Below are 25,010 nucleotides of genomic sequence, written 5' to 3' on the forward strand. Positions count from 1 at the left end.
ATCTCCAGTGCTCCCATAATTCCCAGTATCCCCTCTATCTCCCCCAGTGTCCGCAGCTGCAGTATGCCCATTACCCCATCCAGTATTCCCATTATCTCCCCAGTGCCCCCAGCCCTGATATACCCGCAGTGTTCCCAGTGCCCCAGCCCCAGTACTCCCATTCCCCCCGGCATCCTCCAGTGTTCCCAGTATCCCCGCAGTGCCCGAGCCCCAGAACTCCCCGGTAGGTATCCCCCCAGTATTTCCCCGGTGCTCCCAATTCCCTTCCCCGTGCATGTGGCGCCCTCTGGCGGCGGGCGGCACCAGCGCGTATGCGCAACTGCATTAAGGGCAGAGGTGCTTGCACTAGATTTTTTGGCGCATGCGCAATTGAGGCGGTGGGCGGTTGCGGGGATGGTGGGCGGTGCCCCGGCTATGGGCGCGTCCCGTTGATGGGCGGGGCGAGCGGCGGTGGGCGGGGCCGCGGCAGTGCGTGTGCGCGGTGCGCGCGGCGCATGCGCGGTGGGCGCGCCCGGGCCGTGTGAGCCGGGCCCGTCCCGCCGTGCGCCCCCGGCCGGCCCCGGTGAGTGCGTGGGGACCGGGGGGCCGGGGGCGGCGCACGGAGCCACGCTCGGGGGGCACTGCCGGGAACCGCGGCCTTGCCGTGCCGAAACAAACCCCCAGGGGGCTCTGGGCACTGCGGGGGCGGCCCTGAGGGCATTTGGGAGCTGTCCCCCTCGAACACTGTTTGGGGAGGCTGTGGGAACAGCCCTGGGATAAAGCGCGGGCCCCCGAATTGTGGGGGGCACGCAGAGCCCCGGCAGGCACGGCGGGGTTCTGTCCCTCCCCGGGTGCCTCAGGGTCACTCCCTCAGCTCTCAGGGGTGCGGACCCCCAGGTCACCCCCAGAGCAGGGGCGATTCCTGTGGGTGCCCTCCTCGACAGGGTATTCCACGACTCGGGTTTTTAGGAGGAAGCTGCCTGTGATTAACTCGGTAATAAATCTGGAGGTCAGTTCTGGTTCCGTAGCTTAGATCCCGGCAGGGTTTGACTCAGAATAACCAAAACAAACCCATCTTTAAAATGATTTTAAATTGTTTGCGTCCCGCGGCTGCTGCCATGCCGGGGTTTGTGACCAGCCTGCTCCAGAGCTGCCAGGAGCTCTGCTGGGAGGAACGAGAGGTTTGCATCCTGGTGGGAGAGCACGAGTTCTGTTAGCTGGTGGTTTATTTTTGCCTTGTTTTAGAGGCTGGTTTTATTTCTCTGAGCTGTTTTTATTTACAAGAGCTGTTCCTCTACCCCTGGGCTCGCTGGGTCTATTCCCTGGCCTGTTGGAGGATGGCTGTGCCCAGCGAGGGCCGGGAATCCTGTTGGAAATCAGCGGGGTGTGACAGGCCCTGGAATTCCCGGCCAGCCCGCTGTTCCCAGCTGTGCCCTGTGTGTTCTCTCCGCAGGCTCCCTCCGTTTCCCATCTCTCCAGGATGAGAGAGGCCTGGGTCCGGCTCTCCCCCTCTCCCTGTAGTTGATAGTTTGGGAAGCAGAGGTGATGCTGGAGTCGAGATGGCCGACAGCGTGAGAATCTTCCTTCATGACCTCGTCAGGGTGAGCGAGGCTCCTGGGGCTGCTCCTGCCACTTCGGGAGCACCCTCCTTCCCATGGCATTGCTTTTCTGCTGTTTCAGTGCAGATTTGGGGAATTAATAAAGGTTGAAAGAGTCTCCCTGATGTAAGTCTTGTAGAGACTGCACTGGCTGAGACATGGTGTGAATCTGTGCAGAGATTCATTCCAGGATTTCTGTGTTTGGATAAAATCAGGTGCACAATTGGTGTTGAGCTGGTTCTTGGTGACTTTTCCAAGGAAGGAAAAGGGTCTCCAGGTGTATTTCAACACTGCTGTGTGGTGTGTCTATTGCAAAGGGCTTGGTGTTTGCTGCTGAACCTCGGACAGATTTCCTTTGGGCACAAATTAATGAAAAGTCTTAATAATATTAATTATCAAATAACAATATATAACAACATACAAAGTTTATAATGTATTTTAATATAGATTGTACAATATTATGTATAATTTAATAATAATAACAACAACAATAATAAATTAATGTCTGTGACCACAGCAGCTCTGTCCCAGCAATGAGGTCTGTGTCACCTCACTGCTCCCACCCTGTCTTCCATCATCCAGGGTTAAATACAGACTAAAAGCCACTCATGCTGTGTCACTGAGCAATAACTCATGCTCAGAAATAATTCTGTTTGGAAAGCAGGCAAAGGTTTGATCAAAGCCCTGTGGCCACAACCTAAAAGCAGGAGTTGTGTCATTTCCCAGTGCTCCTACACCATCAGCTGGAAGAGCTGCCTGGGCCAGGGCCCAGCTCTGCTGTTTCAGACATGAATTGGGGATTGGAGCTTATCCTCTTTGGGCAAGAACTCCATGAACCCAACAGGGTGGTGACACCATCCTGGCTCATCGTTAGGATTTTTATTTTAAAGGGAAATTGTGATGACCATGGATGTGGGATCACCTGGAGCTGGGAATAAATGGACAGGATCCCAGAGTGGTTTGGGTTGGAAGGGACCTTTAAGTCTTTCTCGTTCCATGTCCCTGCCGAGGGCAGGGGCACCTTCCACTATCCCAGGTTGCTCCAGGCTCCATGCAGCCTGGCCTTGGACGCTTCTGGGGATGGGACAGCCACAGCTTCTCTGGACAAGCCAAGTCCTAGGAGGCAGCTCTGCAAATCTTCCAAACATGGAGTAGGGGAAGACTCCTGGGCACTCTTATTAACAGGCATGGATGTAGCTGGTGGGAGGAAGTTTCTGAGATGAGGATAGATGCTTTTATTTGTGAAGGTATAAGCATCAAACTCATAGCATACACTGAGACTTCACACATCCCAAATATTGGTGTTATTCCATTTTATTGGCCTCAGAAAGCTGGCAGGGGATGAGGGGCTTCCTGCCAGGCAAGGCTGGGAGAGATCGGTCTCTGATTTTTTGCCAGGGTTTTAAATAGTGCAGATTGGAAGAGAAATTGCACCTTTGCAGACAAAATTACTGCTGGTCACAGAGATGCTGGAATTTGCAGTGATTTAGGTCACTAGGCCATGGAAGAGAGGTGGTGTTGCTGCTCCAGCTGAGCCCAAGCAGCCAAGGAGCAGGGCCAGCCATGGCACCAGGAGGGTTTGGATGGCCTGGGTCAGCCACATGCCATTGCTCCTCTCTCCTCATGCCCACAGGGAATTAAGGACTCCATCTGGGGCATCTGCACCATCTCCAAGCTGGATGCCCGGATCCAGCAGAAAAGGGAAGAGCAGAGGCGGAGGAGAGCCAACAGTGCACTCGCCCAGCGGAGGTTTCACATGGAAGAGAAGAAGCAAGAGAAGTGAGTGTGGGGTGTGGCTGCTCAGAAATGGGGTAATTCCCTTCTCCTCCAGTAGGCAGAGCCAATAAATGGGAAACACGTGGTAGGAAACTCCCTTTTTGCCCTGTGTCATGGAGCTGGAGCTGTTACCAGGAGATAAGGATTTGGGTGTTTTATGTTGTTTGGTAATCAGTTTGAATTACCACTGAAAGAACATGGATTTATGGGTTTCTTTTCTTCCTGAATCCTCGTGCTATCACAGATCCATTGTTGCTGCTGGCAGTTGTGAGATCAGGAAAGAAACAGCAGCTTGAATCCAATGTCCACATCAAGGCAGATTGAGTGTCTCTTTTCTTCAGCCCTGCTGTGTTTTGTGGAGTTTGGAGCTGCAGAACCTCAGTGGCTCTAGAAATGCCAGAATTATCCCCATGCAGGAGCAAACAGCATCTGTTCCCATGTCTGACTCCCAGACCATGCCAGGATGTCTCTGCTGCCCTGATGGCACTGGGCTGGCACCTCACACAGTGGTTTTGGGCAGTAAGGCACATTCTGAGACATATTTACCAATTATCATGGCTGGCTGGGTGGGAGGTTGGCTGAAAGGTGAAAGAAAAGTCTCCCATGATCCCAACATTCCTCAGGGGTCTCTGCAGCTCCACATCTGGGCTGCCTCTGAAGAAAAATATAACTTGTTGTTGTTGTTTATATAAATAGCTGAATTTTGGTGGTTTTCTTTATAGCTGATCTCAAGAGCTGACTGGGAAAGTGCTGCAGAGTCCCACAGGGCTGCTCTTGCATGTCCAAATAGAGACACCAAAACCACCCTGAGCTGAAACAGTCCCTTCTGAGACCAAAAAATGCCCCAAATTTCACAGTTTTATTGTGTCAAGAGTTTGGGGAGAACAAAGCCTGAGCTCTACAATATGTGCTTAAAAATCTGGAAGAAAGCTTTGTTTTTCTGCTGTTTCAGTGCAGATTTGGGGAATTAATAAAAGTTGAAAGAGTCTCCCTGATGTAAGTCTTGTAGAGACTGCACTGGCTGAGACATGGTGTGAATCTGTGCAGAGATTCCTTCCAGGATTTCTGTTTGGATAAAATCAGGTGCACAATTGGTGTTGAGCTGGTTCTTGGTGATTTTTCCAAGGTGTCCAAAACATGGGGCAGAAGCAGTTGGCACTTGTGAGGAAACATGTGTCCAGGTGCTGGGACATTAACACGCCTCTCTCCCACAGTGAACCCCGGATAGTGAGCCGGATATTTCAGTGTTGTGCCTGGAATGGAGGTGTCTTCTGGGTATGTGGAGATTTTTCTTATTTTTTACAGTTTTTATTTTAAAACCCTATGAAAACCCATGTGCTGCTCCAGCCCTCATAGGCTGTGAGTGATTAGCCATCAGCATGGCAGCAGAAATTTTTGGGAAACCACCACATTCCCATCCCAATGCTTTATTTTAAGGGATTTACTTTGGGATACAGGACCACAGACTTATTCAAGAGATCCACACATGAAACTCAAGCTGCTTTTCCAAGTCTTAGAGACTTTTTTCCTCCTGAACATTCAATTCCTGCTTTGCTGCAGCCTGGGATACTGTTTTGCCAATTGGATATTGACATCTTAAAGACATTTCTTCAGCTCTGACTTGCTATGCCTAGTTCATAGGGCTGATCCTTAATGGAGCCAACACTTTATAAGTCAAATAACCAAATAAATGGCTTCATTTTCTCATTACACTGGTGCAGAGTATGAGGGATGGGCATGGAAATGTTAAAGTGTTCAGCTGTAGATTGTGGCTGTATTTAAACAGAAATCCTTGCTCCTCTCTATTTGTGGATTGCTGGGGGAGGAGAGGCCCATGTGCCTTTGGATCTGTAGCCATCACAAGAGCACAAAATGCCCATGCAGTGCCTCACTGAGGGCCCTTGTTTGTTTTTCCCTGCAGCTTAGTCTCTTCTTGTTCTACCGAGTGTTCATCCCCGTCCTTCAGTCGGTCACGGCGCAGATCATCGGTGGGTGCCTTTCCCCTTGGGGGTTCCAGGGTGCTCAGCAGTCCATGGGATGAGTTCAGGGTCTTTGTCCCATTGAGCTGTTCCTCACACCTCTGTCTCCTTGTGTTGTTTTCCTCTTCTTCCCAGTACCCACCAATCTCATCATTAATCGTTCAGTAGAAAATCAGGAGTGGGTCACCCTGCTGTGCACATCAGGGATCCAGCCTGGGGGTCTTGCCATTTCAAACATTTCTCTGTGTGGTTTTGCATTTAAATAAAAATCAAGTGGGTGGAAATGTGCTTTTAAAGACATTAGAGAACTAGAGTCAGGAGAAACTCCCTGTTGGCTGTGCCAGGAAGCATTTGGAAGTTCCTACACCAGTTCCTTACGCGCGTCTCACTGTCTCTCTTCTGAAGGTGACCCTTCCTTACATGGTGATGTCTGGTCCTGGCTGGAGTTCATCCTCACCTCCATTTTCAGTGCTCTCTGGGTCCTACCCCTCTTTGTGCTCAGTAAGGTGGTCAATGCCATCTGGTTTCAGGTGGGTGACAGGAACCTGGACCCTGCCTTGAGCAAACAGGGGGAGTTTCCTCACTGGGTGGGGCTTGATCAGGTGGTGTGGGAGTACAAGATGAAATCCTGCCCCAAAACAGGCTCTGGGCATATTCCTGGTGAGCTGAGGAGCATCACCCTGGGTTTAATTTCCCTGAGGCCCCCATTGCTCTGGAGTTCCATTTGCCTGAAGCCCCTGTCTCTGCTGGCAGGACATCGCAGACCTGGCGTTTGAAGTGTCGGGCAGGAAGCCTCACCCCTTCCCCAGCGTCAGCAAAATCATCGCTGACATGTTGTTCAACCTCCTGCTGCAGGCACTTTTCCTCATCCAGGTGAGACAAGCAACCACGCCACAGCTCAAGTTCTGCCCTCCCCCAAATCTGAGCATCCCTCTCTCAATCTGCTCCTTTTCTATCCCAGGGAATGATCGTGAGCCTGTTCCCCATCGACCTCATTGGGCAGCTGATCAGCCTCCTCCACATGTCGCTGCTCTACTCGCTCTACTGCTTCGAGTACCGCTGGTTCAACAAAGGTGAGGGAGGCTCCTGCATGGAAAGGGGGAATTTGCCTGGATTGAGCATTTCTCTACTGAAGGAGCATCCAATCTGGGGGTCAGAGGCTGATCTTCTGCCACTTTTTATATGGGATGAAGGGTAAATGTGGGCCAGCAGAGTGCTCAGGTAGTAAGAAGGCCAGTGGTACCTGGCCTGTACCAGCCCCAGTGTGGCCACAGCTCCAGGGCACTGCCTGTGCTGGGCACTGTGAGGCCTCAAGTGCTGTGTCCAGTTCTGGGGCCCTCAGGACAAGAAGGACATTGAGGGGCTGGAGCATATCCAGGGATGGGACAGAGCTGGGGAAGAGTCTAGAGCAGCTGGGGGAGCTCAGCCTGGAGAAAAGGAGGCTCCAGGGGGGTTATTCTCGCTCTGCACAACTCCCTGACAGGAGGGGACAGCCAGAGGGGTTGGGCTCTGCTCCCACAGAAAAAGTGACAGGATGAGAGGACATAGCTTCAGGCTGTGCTGGGAACGTTCAGGTTGGACATCAGGATGGATTTCTTCACTGAAAGGGTGGTCAGGTATTGGAAGGGGCTGCCCAGGGAGGTGGTGTAATCCCCATCCCTGGAGTTGTTCAGGAGGTGACTGAATGAGGCACTCAGTGCTCTGGTCAATTGACAAGGTAGGAATTGGTCAAAGGAGGTGATTGGAGGTCTTTTCCAGCGTAAATGGCTCTGTGAATCTGCAGTGAGGGTGTCTCCTCCCCATGAGTTCCTTTCACGGGCTTCTCCTCTTGGCAGGAATTGAAATGCACCAACGGTTGTCCAACATCGAGAGGAACTGGCCCTACTACTTTGGCTTCGGCTTGCCCCTGGCATTTCTCACGGCCATGCAGTCCTCCTACATCATCAGGTTGGAAAGCCACTCTGGCCCCTCCTCCTCCTGACATCCACTGAGTGCCCCTTATTTTATTTTACTGTATTTTTCCCTTGCAGCGGTTGCCTCTTCTCAATCCTTTTCCCTCTCTTCATCATCAGCGCCAATGAAGCCAGGACCCCCGGCAAAACCTAGTGAGTATCTTTCAGTGCCACCCACTGACCCTTGTCCAGGACCCCCAGCCTCCCCCAGTGCTCCCCAGCACCCTGCGGGGGCGCTCCTGGCATCCAGAGCTGATGGACTCTCTTCCCTTTCAGCCACTTCCAGCTCCGTCTCTTCTCCTTGGTGGTTTTCCTCAGCAACAGACTCTTTCACAAGACCGTTTACCTTCAGTCCGCCCTGAGCGGTGCTTCCTCCTCCCCCTCCTCCTCCTCTTCGCCCTCTCCTGCCAAACACGCGGCTGCTCCGGGGCACTGAGCTGCACCCAGACCCCGGGGAGGGGGGGCACCCACGGGCTTCTCTGCACCCCCGATCTCCAGGGACGGGCAGGACCCAGCCTGACGAGGTGTCACTGTCAGTTCTGCGTCTCCCCCTGGAAATTTTTTTTGGGAAAATCTGGGTTTTTAACACCTTTGTGAGTTTCCAGGAGCCGGGTTGTGCCCTGCGCTTGTTTTATAGTGGACTCTTTTGTACGCCTTTCCCGTGCCATCTCCCCGCCTCGGGCCGTGGGTCGGAACCCCGTCACCCGTTTTGCTGTTGTGTCCCTACTGTCTCCCCCGTGTCCCCCTGCCCCTTGTCCCCCTTCCCGCTCCCTCCATCTCCCCTAACTCAGGTCGTGGGAGGGGGGCGGGTATTTCTGGGAGCTCCCGCTGCCGTCGAGCAGCGTCCCCCTGCCGTGTGCATGTACCGTTTCTGTCGGGTCGGGGAAGGAACCGGTGACGTTCAGACCCCTTTGGATATTTCGGGCCGGTTTATCAACTTTTCTCTAGTATTTTCACACTGAAACATTAAACGGAGAGACCACGATTCTCAGCCGTTCTGTGCCTGCCGCTCTCGTTACTCCAGGCGGAGTTCCCGGGCCGGGCTCCCCCCGCGCCCCGCCGTGGTTCTGCCGCCCACGTGGCCAGGCCGGCGCGCTTCCGCCTCCGCCCACGTGACCCTCCCGGCCCCGCCAACCCGGACGGACACGTCACGGCTCCTTCCCCGCCGGCACCGCCCACCTCCCGCTCCACCAATGCGGAGACGTCGTGCGCCTCACGAACCTCCCCGCCCCCGATTGAATTTTTGGGGCTTCGGCCAATGAGCGTGGCCGTGCTTGGAGTGGCGTGCGCGACGGCCAATTGGAAGTGTGCGGGGCGGGGCGCGGGCTGGCGGCCGCGGCAGCAGGGCGGCTGCGCGGGGCGGATGGACGGGGCGGCGGGGCCGCGGTGAGGGACGGGACCGGGACCTGAGCGGGGCCGGGGGAGCTGTGGGTCCTGGGACCTGGAGGTGCAGGGCTGCCCGGGCTGCGGGGCGTGCGGAGTCTGCGGAGTGTGGGGCCTGAGGGGTCACGGGGTGCCCGGGCCTTGGAGGGTCCCCAGGCCTGTGGGGAGAGGGAGCCCGGGGGTTGAGGGGTCCAGGGACGTGAGGGCTGAGATCCTGGGGCTGCTCAGGGGCTGGAGCCTGGCGGAGCCCGGGGGGCCGCGCGGGGCTCGGGAGTGCTCTGTGTCATGGGAGTTCCTGGGGGTCAGGGGTCCCTCCCTGAGGACATTGGGGCACCCCGGGGCAGAGCCACTCGTGCCCGCAGGCGTCTGCGCTGTGCTCCGTTATCGCAGAGGATCGAGGAAATAACCACCACCGGTATTTCTGTAGCAGGCAGTGCCCAGCGTGCACCAGTCGGAATCACTTCTGGGCACAGCCAGGTTTTTCCAGGCCCAGTTTGTTTGGGTTTTAAATCTCAGCTTGTCTCACTGCGTCCTGCCTGATGTAGCTCAAGAGTCCTGAACTGCACATTTATCCACCCGTGGTGGGACCGAGCCTGCCCAGAGCAGTGGGAGGGGTTTTCCTGACTGATTGGGCAAGAAATGATTTGAAGAAATCTGAGTGTTTTCAAGCTAGAAAGATGTTAAAGCTGTGATTCTTCAGTAAGTGTCACTTCCTTGGTGTGCAACCCCAGGGTTTAGGTGGCTTTCCCTCCCCTCAGGGAGTTTGAATTAAACAGTCACGTTGTCTGGTGTGAGCAAAACAAATTAACTGTCCTGGTCTACATTAACAAACTACTAGAATATATATATATATATATATTTTATATAAGTGATCCAAACTGGGGGTAACCAGGAGCCACTCAGATCTCCTGTGTGTGAGAAAAAGCATCTCCATGGATTCTATTTTTTGTGCATTGCTTGCAGGTGATGGTTAAACTTCAGAGAGCGTCCAGAGGGAGGGCAGGGGTTTGGCTCAGGTTTATACTGTGGTTTTGTTCTGTGCACAGAGAAACAGGCACGTCCTCTGCCCCGGAGAAGTTCTGGGCTCTGTAAAGGAAGGAAAACCAGCCAGGATTTAGGGTGACAGCTCACATCAGGACAGGAGGTGAGAGGTTTGTGGGGGGAGGCACAAGCGTCTGGCAGGGGTGAAGGCTGGGCCAGAGGAGGGGATTTAAAGTCTGAAGGTTCATGAAGGCTTTAAAGGCTTTTGGTCTTCCTGATTGTCCAGGCGTTCAGGAATCCTCGGGCCCTGCATTTGATGTGAAAATGACCAAGTTGGGGTTCCTCCGGCTCTCCTATGAGAAGCAGGACACGCTGCTCAAGCTCCTCATCCTGTCGATGGCAGCTGTCCTGTGTAAGTCTGTGCCCTCAGGGATGGCTCCTGGTGTAGGAAAACTGAGGGTAACTCATGAGCTCTGTGTGTTCACTCTGCCCCTTCTCTGTGTTTGCAGCTTTCTCCACGAGACTTTTCTCCGTCTTAAGATTTGAAAGTGTCATCCATGAGTTTGACCCGTAAGTGTCGTTTCCTCATTTCCTGGGGGCCTGTTGGACTTTTCCTGTTCTGGAGCACACAGAATTCAGCTGATGGTGCCAGGCTCAAGTTAATCCCCATTGAGCATGTGGGATGTGGAGGACATGTTTCAGTACATCTTGGTTTTTCTCTTCCACTCCCAAATTTCCTTGGTACCCAGGGGTCTTCCTGCAACCCAGATCCAAGAATCACCTCCTGTTGCTTTTCTTCTGGGAGGCATTTACTTCTGACCTGGGCACAGAAGGAGAGAGCTCCTGGAGCAATTTCTGTCTGTCCCAAGTTTTTGCAGATTGATTCAGTCCCAAGGGACACTGACACTTTTGTAAACATACTGTTAGTCCCACTGGGAGGAGGAATGAACCTTTGCAGCTGAGGTTTGGGGCAGCTGAGGGAAACTGGGCCAGTTCTCTGTGCATGGAACACATGGGAGCAGCCCCCACAGTGCTGTCACACCCTGTCACCCTTACAGGTATTTCAACTACCGTACCACCCGCTTCCTGGCTGAGGAGGGCTTCTACAAATTCCACAACTGGTTTGATGACCGAGCGTGGTACCCCTTGGGCAGGATCATCGGGGGAACCATTTACCCAGGTAAAGCTTTTGCCAAGCTGAAATGCACCTGGTGCCAGGGAAAATCGGGGTGGGGACTGCATCCCTGAGTGCCAGCTGGAGCAGAGGGCAGCTTGGGGATGCATCCTTGGCAGCAGCTCCCTCCTGGTGGCTCTGGAGCACCCTGATAATGGTGTCATTTCCATCCCCAGGCCTGATGATCACATCAGCAGCAATTTACCACGTGCTGCACTTCTTCCACATCACCATCGACATCCGCAACGTCTGCGTGTTCCTGGCTCCCCTCTTCTCCTCCTTCACCACCATCGTGACTTACCACCTCACCAAAGAGCTCAAGGTACAGGGGCCAGCGGGGTGTGCCCCACAGGCTTTGGCTTTCCAGAGGAGTGGGAGCTGTTTGCCATTTGGGAGAGCAGCTGGGTCAGAGGCTTGGAGGTGACCACCACACTCCTCAAAACCCCAGCCTTCTGGGAAGCAGGAGATCCGTTTGAAAACTTTGTTTCCACATGCAGTTCTTATTCCTTTGAGTAATAAAATCCCTAAACCCAGATGTCTTTTCCCTGGCTGTTTTTCCCAGGATGCAGGGGCAGGACTCCTTGCTGCTGCCATGATTGCTGTTGTGCCTGGATACATCTCTCGGTCTGTTGCTGGCTCCTATGATAATGAAGGTGAGTTTGTGACCCTTGGGGAAACCTTTAAGGACTGGTGGGTGCTGGAAAGTGGTGCTGGAAGATGCTGCAGAGCACAAGAGCTCTGTCCTTTCCTGATGATCCCTGCTGGGTTTGTGCTGAACAAACCTGACCCATCAGAGATGGTTTTCGGCCATGCTGTGGAGTAGAGGGAGTGTCTCCCAGCTCTGGCAGCGAGTTTGCTCCAGTATCTTTGTTTGCCAGTCAGAAAGTATTTTGTCACCTCCCCAAACTCTGCCTGGAACTGGAGCTACTGTCTGGTTCCTCTGTGCTTTTATCCCTGTTCCAGCAGAGATGTTGGGACTGGCAAAGGCAGCAATCTCACTGCCACAGCCTGGGGCAGAGGAGGATCCTGGCTCCTTTGCTGTAGCTGGGCTTTTGGGGGCTGTGTAGGAGTTCTTCCAGCTGGTGTGGCTGGAAGAAGCCACGTGAGCTGTTAGACACAAACACCACAGTGTTTCAGTCTAGAAACCAGATATCAAATGCTTTTCCCAGGCTTGGCTCTTTGTGTGATGGAGCAGCAAAAGCATTTACAGATCTGTTTTTAATGGCTTGAGTTCTCTGCCATGCCCCAGGGATGGCATTAATGGCTCTGGCTCCTTCCGCAGGTATCGCCATATTCTGCATGCTCTTGACCTACTACATGTGGATCAAGGCTGTCAAAACTGGCTCCATCTATTGGGCAGCCATGTGTGCCCTCGCTTATTTCTACATGGTGAGTGTCTCTTCTCCCAGCTCTGGGGTAAACCTGACTCTGAGATCCCTCTGGATGCACTCACCACGAAGCCATGGTGTGCTGTTCCTGTGTCAGTGTGTCTAGAGAGCTAGATCCTCTGGAGGTGGAAAGGGAATGGGTCCTTTCTTGCAAAACTAACGGGTTTTGTGTGAGGTGTTCTTAGTAGTGTTGAAAAATCCGTGTTTCTGGCAGCTGGGGGGGGTGGAGGATGCTCTAAGAGCAGATCCCAGCTGGTATTGCTACTGTGTAATATCCTGCCCGTGATCCCAGGAAAGCTAAACCTCTGTGTTTCACCTCAGCTCTGCAGCTGTTCAGTCCTGGAACTTGTGGGTGTGTGTCTGCTTTGTGTCCTGGCAGGTCTCCTCGTGGGGTGGATATGTCTTCCTGATCAACCTCATCCCCTTGCACGTCCTGGTGCTGATGCTCACCGGGCGCTTCTCCCACAGGATTTACGTAGCCTATTGCACAGTCTACTGCTTGGGAACCATCCTCTCCATGCAGATCTCCTTTGTTGGCTTCCAGGTGGGCACCAGGGTTTGCAGACTCAGGGATGGGTTCTAACAGAACAGCAGCATGCTGACACCTGGTTTTACTTCTTGTCTTCATCACTGAGGTTATGAGTGGGTGCTGATTCCTTGCCACCTGTGGCAAAATGAGCCTTTGGCTGTGCTGGATGACTTTTAAAGTTCCTAATAACCTTCCTGTCACCGCTGTCTTTCATAAAAATATCTTTGGTTTTGGTGAAGGAAGGACTCATGCCATGGGTGTCTTGGTATGGCAGGAAACAGACCTGCCCAGCTCATGTTCTCAAGAGAATCTGGTTAATTTTCCACATGGATCCTTATCAGAATCAAAGCGGATGTAGGAAAAGAACTCGTGCCAGCTGTGCCAGTCACAGGGAGGGAACATTTGAACATTTTCCCGTGGCTGACAGAGATTGTGCCAAGCAGAGATTTGTGAAAAAAGCCAGTAACACTCCTGTTCATCTCTGTGTCTGACCACACTCTGCCCCACTCCCAGCCTGTCCTCTCCTCGGAGCACATGGCTGCCCTTGGAGTCTTTGGCCTGTGCCAGATCCATGCCTTCGTGGACTACCTCCGGAGCAAGCTGAACCCACAGCAGTTTGAAATCCTCTTCAGGAGTGTCATTTCCCTGGTCGGCTTCGTCCTCCTCTCTGTTGGGGCTGTGCTGATGCTCACAGGTAGCCTGAGGCTGTTGCCATTACAAGGGTGTTTCACTCTCTTTCCTTGCTTCCAAAGGCATGCAATTTGTCCATCCTAACTCTGTGTTACTGTGGTGCAAGTGCCTGAGTCCCCTCGAAGGGGAAGGTTGGGACCTGCTCGAATTTTTGCATTAACAAGGAATATTTAAGCAGCAGCTGTAAAATAAGAGGGGCAGAGACTCTGGGGACACCAGGCTGGTGCTGCAGATACTGGTTGTTGCTCTGTAGTAGCAAAGAGATGCTAAAGGTAGAGATTGGGCAGGGAGGAGATTTTAGAGTGAAATTGTGTTGTATTTCCTTTCTAAAATGACAGGTTTGAGTGGTAGAGATTCTAAATGAGGCCTGGGATCACCCATTCAGCCTCGCATGTGGTTCTCTGGGAGAGTGCGTGTCAAGATTGGATTGCCTGTTACTCTGCTGGATCCAAAAAGGATTTGTTTTCTCCACTTTCCTAGGGAAAATCTCCCCATGGACAGGGCGTTTCTATTCCCTGCTGGACCCTTCCTATGCCAAGAATAACATCCCCATCATCGCCTCCGTCTCTGAGCACCAGCCCACCACTTGGTCCTCCTACTACTTTGACCTGCAGCTCCTTGTTTTCATGTTCCCAGGTGAGTTGCCAGATCCTGAGTTAGTCACCAGAGGGCTTTCCTGCCTCTTCTGGCTGTGCCAAACCTTCTGTGTCCCGCTGTGTCCCTCAGTGCCTGGTTTTATTTCATCACTGAGCTGAACCTGACCCCTTTTTCTCCCCTCTCACAGTTGGTCTCTACTACTGCTTCAGCAACCTCTCGGATGCCCGTATCTTCATCATCATGTACGGTGTGACCAGCATGTACTTCTCAGCTGTCATGGTGAGGGCTGCAGGCACCAGCACTGCCACCGAGTGCTCATTACAATTTAATTTGTTTTTCTGAACTTAGCAATGATTCTTTTACCCAGAGGGCTTTTCTCCCTTCCATAAATGTGGTTTTGTTTCGCCCCTCTGCAGTGAGGGAAGGTGAAGTTGCAAAACTCAGTGGTTTGGGTGTGACTCGTGTCCCTGGGGCCAGCACCGCCTGGTCAGTGTTCCTGATCTCCCGGAGTACCCAGTGCAATCTCAAACAAATTCTCTGGGTTTTCAGGCAGGGAGTGCTGACAGTTGTTGATGAGCCCATTTCCACTCTTCATGTGGCACCCTGAACACTAAATGTGGTTGAGTTCTGGTGTGGAGGCAGCGACCAGTCCTTGCTTCCACCTAAGATTGCTGAAGTTACCTCAGTTTCCCATGTGGGCCAATTTTGAGCACTTCAGGGAATTTCCCTCAGGGGTGCCTGGGATGGTGGCAACTCCCCACTAAAAAACCAGCCACAGGTTTATCCCAAGGCTCATATATCCACTGAATTTGAGGTGCTGGATTAGGAATGGCATCCAGTTCCCTCTTCCCTTGGATTTCTGCTGGATTCCTTTTCTAAAGGAATCAGACAGTTCCGCTGTTGCCATAGGTGCGTCTCATGCTGGTGCTGGCTCCGGTGATGTGCATCCTGTCTGGCATCGGGGTCTCTCAGGTATTGTCCACCTACATGAAGAACCTGGATATCAGCCGGCCAGACAAGAAGAGCAAAAAGCAGCAAGACTCCACCTACCCCATTAAAAATGAGGTGAGCACCAGGCTGGCTCAGGAAGACGCCGGGTCCTGATGGGCTGAGTGTGGGAGGCTGACGGCCCTGTCCCTCCACTGCTGAGTCCCTGGGTTGTTCCCTCAGGTTGCCAGTGGCATGATCCTGGTCATGGCGTTCTTCCTGATCACCTACACCTTCCACTCCACCTGGGTGACCAGTGAGGCCTATTCCTCCCCCTCCATCGTCCTCTCTGCCCGTGGCGGCGATGGCAGCAGGATCATCTTTGATGACTTCCGAGAAGCTTACTACTGGCTGCGGCACAACACACCGGAGGTACGGCAGGTGGGGCCTTGGGCACCCCACAGTGCCCACTGGGGCGCTGATGCCCGGCCGGTGTTTGGTGCAGGATGCCAAGGTGATGTCCTGGTGGGACTACGGGTACCAGATCACTGCCATGGCTAACCGGACCATCCTGGTGGACAACAACACCTGGAACAACACGCACATCTCCCGCGTCGGCCAGGTGGGTCCCTCCCTCCCTTGCTGCCTTGCCCAGCCTTTCTGGGCACCACATCAGCACTGGCTTACACTTTGTCTGCCCCAGGCCATGGCATCGACAGAGGAGAAAGCCTACGAGATCATGAGGGAGCTGGACGTCAGCTACGTGCTGGTCATCTTTGGTGGCCTCACCGGGTACTCATCGGATGGTAAGATCCTGCTGTGAGCCAGGTCAGACCCAGCCAGGGGAGCTGGTGGCAGAATCCCACCTCTGTCCGCGGCCGTGGAGTGAAAACGGGGCCAGAATGCTCCTCTTTGGAGCTCTCCCTCATCTCAACCTTGCTTTTGGCTCCCCCGCATCACCTCAACCCTCCCTCCTGGCCCCCCAGCTCAACTTGGCTCCTCATTCTTTTACCTCATCCCAACTTCTTGTTCTTTCACCCCAATGCAACCCCTTGCTCTTGGCCCCCCAAATCAACTCAAACTCTCATTCTTTTACCCCCCAATCTCTGCCTTCCAGACATCAACAAGTTTCTGTGGATGGTGCGGATCGGGGGCAGCACGGACACGGGGCGCCACATCAAGGAGCACGACTATTACACCCCCACCGGGGAGTTCCGAGTCGACCGCGAGGGCTCCCCGGTGCTGCTCAACTGCCTCATGTACAAGATGTGCTACTACCGCTTCGGCCAGGTCTACACTGAGGCCAGTGAGTCCCTGAGTCACCCCCAGGGTGTGGCACTGCTTCTGGGGGGCCCCACTGCGCCCTGACATCTCTGGGTGCGATGCAGCAGCACTGCCTCTCCTTTCCTCTTCTCCTAGAGCGACCTCCAGGCTATGACCGGGTGAGGAACGCTGAAATTGGCAACAAGGACTTTGAGCTGGACGTGCTGGAGGAGGCGTACACCACAGAGCACTGGTTGGTCCGAATATACAAGGTATGGCACCAGAGCAAGCCCAGACCCATCCAGTTTGGGAAAAAAACCATGGAATTCTACCTAATGAACCTTCTTTTACTGCCCAGGTGAAAGATTTGGACAACCGCGGGTTGTCGCGGACGTAGACGAGCCGGCACCGGCCACGCCAGACACTGCACTGACCCAGCCTTGCCTGTGCAGCAGAGATTCGGGGGTTTGGTGGGGGTTCGAGGGGGGCTGTTTCGGGTTTGTTTTATACCGTTTGTAAGCGCGGGCAGTGGCGGGAGGACCCTGCCCGCCCCATCCTGCCGGGAGTGATTTTTATATACACACGGAGCCGTCGCCAAATCAGGAATTACGGCTCTCACCGGGGCTGATTGACCAGGAATTGTAAAGAATACAAATAAATAAAAATAAATTTGGTGGGTTTCTCCCTGCATACTGTCAGAAGGGCGTTGGGGCCGTTTAGCTGTTTTTAACAGATTTGAATGTAAATAGAGGCGAGGGGCGGGGTGGGGCGGGGGCGTGGCCTGTAATGGACGCGGGAGTCCAGATGAGGGCGTGGCTTCGGCGACGTGGGCGTGGCTTTGGACGTGCGCGCGCAGGGTGGGGCGGGGCTCGCGGCTGTGGCGGGAAAGGGCGGCGTGGCCGGGCCGCTGCCGGGACCGGGACCGGGATCGCGGCCCGGAGCGGGCCCGGGGCCGGGCATGGCGGTGCCTTTCGTGGAGGACTGGGACCTGGTGCAGACGCTGGGCGAAGGCGCCTACGGGGAGTGAGTGCGGCGGGGCCGGGGGGCGCGGGGTTGCTGCCGGCCGGGTCCGCCCCTTGCACGCCCCTGCCCTGCCCCTTGCGCGCCCCAGGCCTTGCCCTGCCCCTTGCGCGGCCGCTGTCCCCGCTGACCCGCTGCTTGTTCCTGCGTGGTTCTGCGAGGCCACTGCGTGCCCGCTGTTTGCTCGCCTCTTGGCCATCGCAGGCCGTGTGTCCCCCCACAGCTTGCCCAGTCCGTACTGCTCGCCCATCACATGCCCGCTGTTTGCCCACTACGGTCGTGGCACGTCCTCTGTGTGCCCACTGCTCGCCCATCACGCCCCCTTGCACCCCTGTGTGCCCATCGTGCGCCTGCCCGTGCCTGCATTCCCTGCCTGTTCCTGCCCGCTCCCTGTCTCCAGGGGCACTATTTGCTGCCCATTCCCTGCCCGTTCCTTGCCTCCAGTGGCAATATTCCCTGCCTGCTGCTGTCTCCAGAGGCAGAATTTTCTCCCCCTTCCCTGCCTGCTGCTGTCTCTGGGGGCAGCGTTGCCATGCCCACTCCCATGCCCATTCCCTGTTCCATGCCCACCGCAGGGTGCAGCTGGCCGTGAACCGCCGCACTGAGGAGGCCGTGGCCGTGAAAATCGTGGACATGAAGCGCGCGGCCGAGTGTCCGGAGAACATCAAGAAGGAAATCTGCATCAACAAGATGCTGAGCCACGAGAACGTCGTCCGGTTCTACGGACACCGGCGGGAGGGGGCCACGCAGTACCTGTTCCTGGAGTACTGCCGCGGCGGGGAGCTCTTCGACCGCATCGGTGCGGCAAGGGCTACCCGGGGATTTAGGGCCAGTGGGGCATCCTAAATTGTCATCCCCACATGGCTGAGAACTGCTCTTCCCCTCGTTCTTCCCCACGTGCAGAGCCGGATGTCGGGATGCCAGAGCCGGAGGCGCAGCGGTTCTTCCAGCAGCTGATTGCCGGCGTGGTGAGTGCTCAGCGGCAGCGCTGGGGGCGGCCATGCCGCGGGTGCCAGCGGCGATTCCTGCACGGCACTGACCCCCTGACCCTTGCCGTGATTCCTACACGGTGCTGACCCTTGCCATGATTCCCACTTGGCACTGACCCTTGCCATGATTCCCACACAGTGCTTGACCCTTGCTATGATTCCCACATCATGCTGACCCCCTGACCCTTGCCATGATTCCCACTTGGCACTGACCCTTGCCATGATTCCCACACAGTGCTTGACCCTTGCCGTGATTCCTACACAGTGCTGACCCTTGCCATGATTCCCACATCATGCTGACCCTCTGACCCTTGCCGTGATTCCTACACAGCACTGACCCTATGACCTTTGCCATGATTCCCACATGGCACTGACCCTTGCCATGATTCCTACACAGTGCTGACCCTTGCCATGATTCCCACATCATCCTGACCCCCTGACTCTTGCCATGATTTCCACACAGTGCTGATCCTTGCCATGATCCCTACACCATGCTGACCCTCTGACACTTGCTGTGATTCCCACATGGCACTGACCATTGCCATAATTCCCACACAGCACTGACCCTTGCCATGATTCCCACTCAGGACTGACCCCCCCCCACCTCCACAGGTGTACCTGCACAGCATTGGCATCACCCACCGCGACCTGAAGCCGGAGAACCTGCTGCTGGATGAGCGAGGTGGGGGCAGGCAGGGCCAGGCGTGTCCCTCTCCGGCCTCCATTAAGTTTTCATTTCTTAATTTGTGGTTATTTATTTGAGTATTTAATTTAAAGATTTAATTTCAATGCTTATATTTTGCATTTGAATTTTTAATGTAAGGGTCTAATTTTATTCTGAATTTAAATTTTACTTTACATTTTAATTTAAAGTTTTTACCATTTTTTCACTTTATTTCTTAATTTAAGTTTTATTTGAATTTGCATTCTGATTTGAATTTCTTCTTTTAATTTTATTTGTATTTTAATTCAAATTTTCAGTTCAACTTTTAAACCTCGAACTTTAGAATCTTGAATTTAAATTCTAGTTTAAATTTCTTTTTTAACATTGTTTGTATTTTAATTCGAATTTTAAGTTCAACTTTTAAGCTTAAAACTTTAGAATCTTAACTTGAATTTTAATTTTTCAAGCAAATTTTAAGTTTGAATTTAAAATTAAAAATTTTACTTACATTTTGATTTCTATTTAAATTTGAACTTGCATTTAAAATTAATTTTGTTGCAGGGGGGTGGGTTAATTTGGACTTTTGATTTGAAGTTTTAACTTGGCTTTGCTTCTGTTTGGGCCTAGACAACCTGAAGATCTCGGATTTCGGGCTGGCCACGGTGTTCCGGCACAACGGGCGGGAGCGGCTGCTGAACAAGATGTGCGGGACCCTGCCCTACGTGGCCCCCGAGCTGCTGCGGCGCCCCGAGTTCCGCGCCGAGCCCGTCGACGTCTGGGCCTGCGGCGTGGTGCTGACAGCCATGCTGGCTGGAGGTGGGAATGCTGGGGTGGGTGGAATTCACAGAGGGTGATGTGCTGGTGGCTGTGCTGGCCGGAGGTGGGAATGCTGGGGTGGAATTCACAGAGGGTGATGTGCTGGGATGCTGAGGAGGTGGGAATGTGGGTGCTGGAATTCCAGAGGGTGAGTGCTGGGGCATGCTGAGGAGGGGAATGGGGGTGTGGAATTCACAGAGGGTGATGTGCTGGTGGCTGTGCTGGCCGGAGGTGGGAATGCTGGGGTGGAATTCACAGAGGGTGATGTGCTGGTGGCCATGCTGGCCGGAGGTGGGAATGCTGGGGTGGAATTCACAGAGGGTGATGTGCTGGTGGCCATGCTGGCCGGAGGTGGGAATGGTGGGATGGATGGATGGAATTCACAGCGGGTGATGTGCTGATAGCAATGCTGACCAGAGGTGGGAATGCTGGGATGGAATTCACAGAGGGTGATGTGCTGGTGACTGGAGGTGGGAATGTTGGGATAATGGATGGAATTCACAGAGGGTGATGTGCTGGTGGCCGTGCTGGCCAGAGGTGGGATTGTTGGGATGCATGGAATTCACAGGGGTGGCCTGTTGCTGACAGCCATGCTGGCCAGAGGTGGGAATGCTGGGATGGATGGATGGAATTCAAGGAGGTGGGAACACTGGAATGTCTCTGGGAATGGATGGAATGCATGTGACATGTTCAGGGGGTGTGTGGGAAATGCAGGAGTGGTGCAGAGGACATGGGGGAGTGTTTGTGGAATGTGCAGGGATGTATGTGTGGAATGCAGAAGGGGTGCACGGGTGAAATGTGTGAGGGGAAGTGCCTGGAGTGCACCAGGGATGTATGGGATGGGGAAGGGGTGCACATGAGATGGGAGGGATGTGTGAAACAGAGATGGAATGTGTGGATCCATAAGGAAGATGTGAATTGCATGGAGGGGGATGTCTGGAATATCCATAGGGATGCATGGAAGGAATAGAGGGCTGCAGATGGGGGCAGTGATGTGATGTGTAGTGGGTGTGTATGAGAGGCAGAGGAGAGGTATGGGATATATGTGAGAAACCATGGGATGCACAGGGAGGTTTGGGATGCGTGGGGAGTACACAGAATCCATGGCAGGGCAGGGTCACCTGGCACACCACGTCCCCACAGTGCCATGAGTGTGCCTGGCGGGTTGTGGCACCGGGGGGGTGACAGCAGTGGGATCTCCTGGCAGAGCTGCCTTGGGACCAGCCCAGCGACAGCTGCCAGGAATACAGTGATTGGAAGGAGAAGAAAACCTACCTCCCACCTTGGAAGAAGATTGATTCCGCTCCCTTGGGTAAGCATCCGGCACCCAGCAGCTCCCTAAATGCATGCATATATATACACACATAAATATATAGCTATATATACACACAAATACATACATATCCACACACACACCATCTTGTGTTCCACCCCCTCGTCTCCCCCAGCGCTGCTGCACAAGATCCTCACAGAGAGCCCGACGGCGAGGATCACCATTCCTGACATCCAGAAGGACCGGTGGTACAGCAGACCACTCAAAAAGGGTAAGGGGCTGTGGGGGAGCGCGCTGGTGCCCCCGGATTTGGGGGTTACTTGGTGTCCTGTCCCTTTGCAGATGTCAAGCGGGCTCGGCTCTCCTCGGGGGGAGTCGCCGACTCCCCTGGAGGCTTCTCCAAGCACATCCGATCCGATACAGACTTCTCACCCGTGAAGGGAGCACTGGGGTGAGCCTCTGCTTCCCTCCACACGGGTTTGCACTTCCTTGCACGCCTCTGGGCTTTCCCAGCATTTTGTCCAGGAGGTGGATGGGTGGAAACCCCGCCCAACCCCTGTGATCGTCCCAGATCTTGCAAAATCCCATGCAGTTCCCACATCGGGATCTCTCCAGCGCTCCTAACCCTTGTGTCCCCCCTTGCCTTGCAGTGAGGACAAGGCAAGCTATTCCACGTCACAGCCGGAGCCTGGCACGGGCGGGATGCCCTGGGAGAGTGGCACGGGAAGCATCGACCAGCTGGTGCAGGGCTTCAGCTTCTCGCAGCCCGCCTGCCCCGAGCACATGCTGGTCAACAGCCAACTCCTGGGCACCCCAGGCTCCTCCCAGGTCAGGGGCTGCAGGGGGCACCTGGCACCACTTGGAATATCGGGGTGCTGCCTCGCAGTGCTTGGGATGCAGCTGATCCTCTCGGGATTTCACCTCGCGGCGTTGAGTCAGGGTGCACCTTGCAGTGGCTGGGGGCTGCTCTGTGCTGCTTGGGCTGCAGCTTTGCCTGGTGGGGAATATCAGGGGGCAGCTTGGCAATATTGGAGGTGCAGCTTTTTTGTATTTATCACCTCAGGTGCACATTTGCAGGATTTGGGGCACAGCTTTTCAGTGTTTTCAGTATCCGGGTGACACTGCCATGGCCTGGGGTGCAAGTTTGCAGGATTTGGGGCACAGCTTTTCAGTGTTTTCAGTATCAGGGTGACAACTTTGCCATGGCCTTGGTGTGATTGGGGGCAGCTTCACATCTGATTTACAACACTGGGGTCCAACGTTGCACTGTATAAACTGGGGTGCAACTTTGCATCATATATATGACAATGAGGAGGAGCTTTGCCATATTTATAACATCAGGGAGCAGCCTGGCAATGTGTGGGGTGTGGCTGGGTGAGGTTCATCATCTTGGGGGGCAGCTCTGCAGCATTTGGGGGGCAGAGTCTCATCCAGTTTACATCAGGATCCAGTGCTGCACCTTTTATGCTACTGGGATACAGCTTTGCCTTAGATATGTAAGATTAAGAAGCAACTTTTGTTGTATTTATAATATCAGGGAGCAACTGTTGGGGCTGTGGCTGTTGAATATTTACCACCTGAGGGTGTCAGGTGAAGGATTTGGGGTGCAAATTTGCAATACTTTGAGTATCAGTTTGTCGCTTTGCCAGGGACTTGAGGGGCAGTTTCACATCTGATTTACAGCACTGGAGTGCAACATTGTGCTGTGTAAAATATTGGGGTGCAACTTTGCATCATAAATACCACATTAAAGAGCAACTTTGCTGTATATGGAATATCAGGGAGCAGCTTGACAAGGCTGAGATGCAGCTGTGAGTTTTATCATCTCGGGGTGCCGCCTTCCAAGATTTGGGTGTTAAATGTGCATCATTTATGGCATCAGGGTGCACTTTGTGTAGTGGTTGGGGGCTGCTCTGTGGTGTTAGGGGAGCAGCTTTGCATCTGATTTACAGTATCAGGGAGCAGCTTGGCAGCATTGGGGTGCTGCTGGGCAAGGCTTGTCATCTCAGGGTACAACCTGGTGGTATTTGGGGCACGATTTTGCAGCATTTTGAATAATAAAATGCAACTTTCCAGTTCCAGGGCACAGCTCTGCAGCATTTGGGAGGCAACTTTTCATCCAATTTACAATATCAGGGTCCATCATTGCACTATTTATACCATTGGGGCGCAATGTGTGTCTTACATGCTATGTGTGTCTTTAAAGAGCATTTCTGTGATACCAGGGGCTGACTTTGCACTGTTTGGGACATGGCTGTGCAGCATTTCTGCTGTTTGGGACGTGGCTGTGCAGCATTTCTGCTCTTTGGGACATGGCTGTGCAGCATTTCTGCTCTTTGGGACATGGCTGTGCAGCATTTCTGCTCTTTGGGACATGGCTCTGCAGCATTTCTGCTCTTTGGGACGTGGCTCTGCAGCATTTCTGCTCTTTGGGACATGGCTGTGCAGCATTTCTGCTCTTTGGGACATGGCTGTGCAGCATTTCTGCTCTTTGGGACGTGGCTGTGCAGCATTTCTGCTCTTTGGGAGGAGGCTGTGCAGCATTTCTGCTCTTTGGGAGGAGGCTGTGCAGCATTTCTGCTCTTTGGGACGTGGCTGTGCAGCATTTCTGCTCTTTGGGACATGGCTGTGCAGCATTTCTGCTCTTTGGGACGTGGCTGTGCAGCATTTCTGCTCTTTGGGAGGAGGCTGTGCAGCATTTCTGCTCTTTGGGACGTGGCTGTGCAGCATTTCTGCTCTTTGGGAGGAGGCTGTGCAGCATTTCTGCTCTTTGGGATGCGGTTGTTGGCTGGTGCCATCAGGGGGTGCAGCTTTCCAACATTTCCTCACCAGAAGCCAGGCTGTGTCAGAGCTGGGGCTGGAACCTGGTGGGATCTGGGACATTTTGGCGGGATTTATGACCCTTGGAATGTTTTTTTGGGGCGGCAGAGCCCGTGGCAGCGGCTGGTGAAGCGGATGACGCGGTTCTTCACCAAGCTGGACGCCGACGGCTCTTACCGCGCGCTGAAGGAGGTGTGTGAGAAGATGGGCTACGGCTGGAAGATGAGCTGCACCAACCAGGTGGGGGTCAGGGGATGGAACTGGGGCTGGGACCCCCTGTGCTGGGTCATCAGGGAATAATTTGAGGCATTCCCCCCCTTTGCAGGTCACTATCTCAACCACAGACAGGAGGAACAACAAACTCATCTTCAAGGTGAACCTGGTGGAGATGGAGAGCAAGATTTTGGTGGATTTTCGTCTCTCCAAGGTGAGAGTGGGGTCAGGGTGGGTGGTGGGGGCTGCACGGCAGGTGCAGGGTGGGGAAGGACCACATTAAGTGGGTGCAGGGTGGGGGTGACCACGGGAGGTGGGTGCCAGGGGAGGGAGGGGTGCAGGTGGGTGTAGGGAGATGTAAACCCTGTCTCTCCCCACGCAGGGCGATGGCCTGGAGTTCAAGAGGCATTTCCTGAAGATCAAGGCCAAGCTCAACGACATTGTCAGCACCCAGAAGGTCTGGCTGCCCGGCACCTGAGCCCTCACACCCCTTCTCTGCCTCTTCCTTCTCTTCCTCCACCTCCTCCTCCTCTTCCTCCTGGCTGCACTCTGGCAGCAGCACCCAAATACTGTGAAGGTGTCTGGTCACCTGTTTTAGGTTTTGAAGGTTCAATAAAGCCCTGGGGGACACGAGGTGAGGCTGGCTGCTGCAAGGGGGAGTTGCACTGGGTTGTTCACTCTGAAACCTGCTGATGGCGCAGCTTTGCTCAGCCAGGGGAAATCCCACTGCGGGATCTCTGCCGAGCCCTCAACCAGCCCCAAGGGCTGGGGGCTGACCCCCCCACCCCCATTCCTGCCCTGTCTCAGGGCAGTGGCTGCCCTCATTTTCCAACCTCTCTAATTGCTTTTCCGAAGGACTAACGAGCCCAAGAGCTGCCAGGGGTTGTTAGCGCTGGAGCGAGAGAGGAGAGCCAGGGATTAACCCCATCCCCCCCAAAAAAGAGCATCCCCCCAAAAAAAAACCCACCCCAGGGTACAAACCCTGAGATATCACCACAA

The 25,010-nt window shown here is 54.1% G+C and overlaps 3 protein-coding genes across 5 annotated transcripts; all 3 read left to right on the top strand.

The window, feature by feature from the left end:
- The first annotated feature begins 486 nt into the window (after nucleotides 1-486).
- On the top strand, nucleotides 487-8,275 carry EI24 (EI24 autophagy associated transmembrane protein). Its single transcript, XM_030233397.2, has 11 exons — nucleotides 487-562; nucleotides 1,433-1,580; nucleotides 3,211-3,356; nucleotides 4,568-4,628; nucleotides 5,275-5,341; nucleotides 5,738-5,862; nucleotides 6,086-6,205; nucleotides 6,294-6,405; nucleotides 7,168-7,279; nucleotides 7,363-7,437; nucleotides 7,561-8,275. Exons 2-11 carry the CDS (start codon nucleotides 1,539-1,541, stop codon nucleotides 7,718-7,720), a joined length of 1,020 nt encoding a protein of 339 aa, XP_030089257.1. The 5' UTR covers nucleotides 487-562; nucleotides 1,433-1,538; the 3' UTR covers nucleotides 7,721-8,275.
- Nucleotides 8,276-8,579: 304 nt separating this feature from the next.
- Nucleotides 8,580-16,890, top strand: STT3A (STT3 oligosaccharyltransferase complex catalytic subunit A). Of its 3 annotated transcripts, none has more exons than XM_050983516.1 (19): nucleotides 8,580-8,670; nucleotides 9,714-9,811; nucleotides 9,910-10,060; nucleotides 10,158-10,218; nucleotides 10,707-10,828; nucleotides 10,999-11,144; nucleotides 11,385-11,475; nucleotides 12,105-12,211; nucleotides 12,590-12,754; nucleotides 13,253-13,433; nucleotides 13,910-14,065; nucleotides 14,214-14,305; nucleotides 14,936-15,091; nucleotides 15,197-15,385; nucleotides 15,459-15,575; nucleotides 15,657-15,759; nucleotides 16,071-16,259; nucleotides 16,373-16,488; nucleotides 16,575-16,890. In XM_050983516.1, the coding sequence occupies exons 3-19, from the start codon at nucleotides 9,973-9,975 to the stop codon at nucleotides 16,611-16,613; spliced, it is 2,118 nt and encodes a 705-aa protein (XP_050839473.1). In that variant the 5' UTR covers nucleotides 8,580-8,670; nucleotides 9,714-9,811; nucleotides 9,910-9,972; the 3' UTR covers nucleotides 16,614-16,890. The 3 variants fall into 3 exon arrangements, with proteins under 3 accessions (XP_050839473.1, XP_050839471.1, XP_050839472.1); XM_050983514.1 differs by having other exon boundaries at nucleotides 8,581-8,670; nucleotides 9,935-10,060; XM_050983515.1 differs by having other exon boundaries at nucleotides 8,632-8,731; nucleotides 9,935-10,060.
- A 213-nt stretch (nucleotides 16,891-17,103) lies between these two features.
- Nucleotides 17,104-24,644, top strand: CHEK1 (checkpoint kinase 1). Its single transcript, XM_050983652.1, has 12 exons — nucleotides 17,104-17,239; nucleotides 17,812-18,035; nucleotides 18,140-18,204; nucleotides 18,838-18,907; nucleotides 19,517-19,705; nucleotides 20,913-21,017; nucleotides 21,154-21,249; nucleotides 21,321-21,429; nucleotides 21,629-21,806; nucleotides 23,907-24,038; nucleotides 24,124-24,225; nucleotides 24,394-24,644. Exons 1-12 carry the CDS (start codon nucleotides 17,175-17,177, stop codon nucleotides 24,487-24,489), a joined length of 1,431 nt encoding a protein of 476 aa, XP_050839609.1. The 5' UTR covers nucleotides 17,104-17,174; the 3' UTR covers nucleotides 24,490-24,644.
- Nucleotides 24,645-25,010: the final 366 nt, after the last annotated feature.

Source organism: Serinus canaria, chromosome 24 (assembly GCF_022539315.1).
Source record: "Serinus canaria isolate serCan28SL12 chromosome 24, serCan2020, whole genome shotgun sequence".
Taxonomy (NCBI): domain Eukaryota; kingdom Metazoa; phylum Chordata; class Aves; order Passeriformes; family Fringillidae; genus Serinus; species Serinus canaria.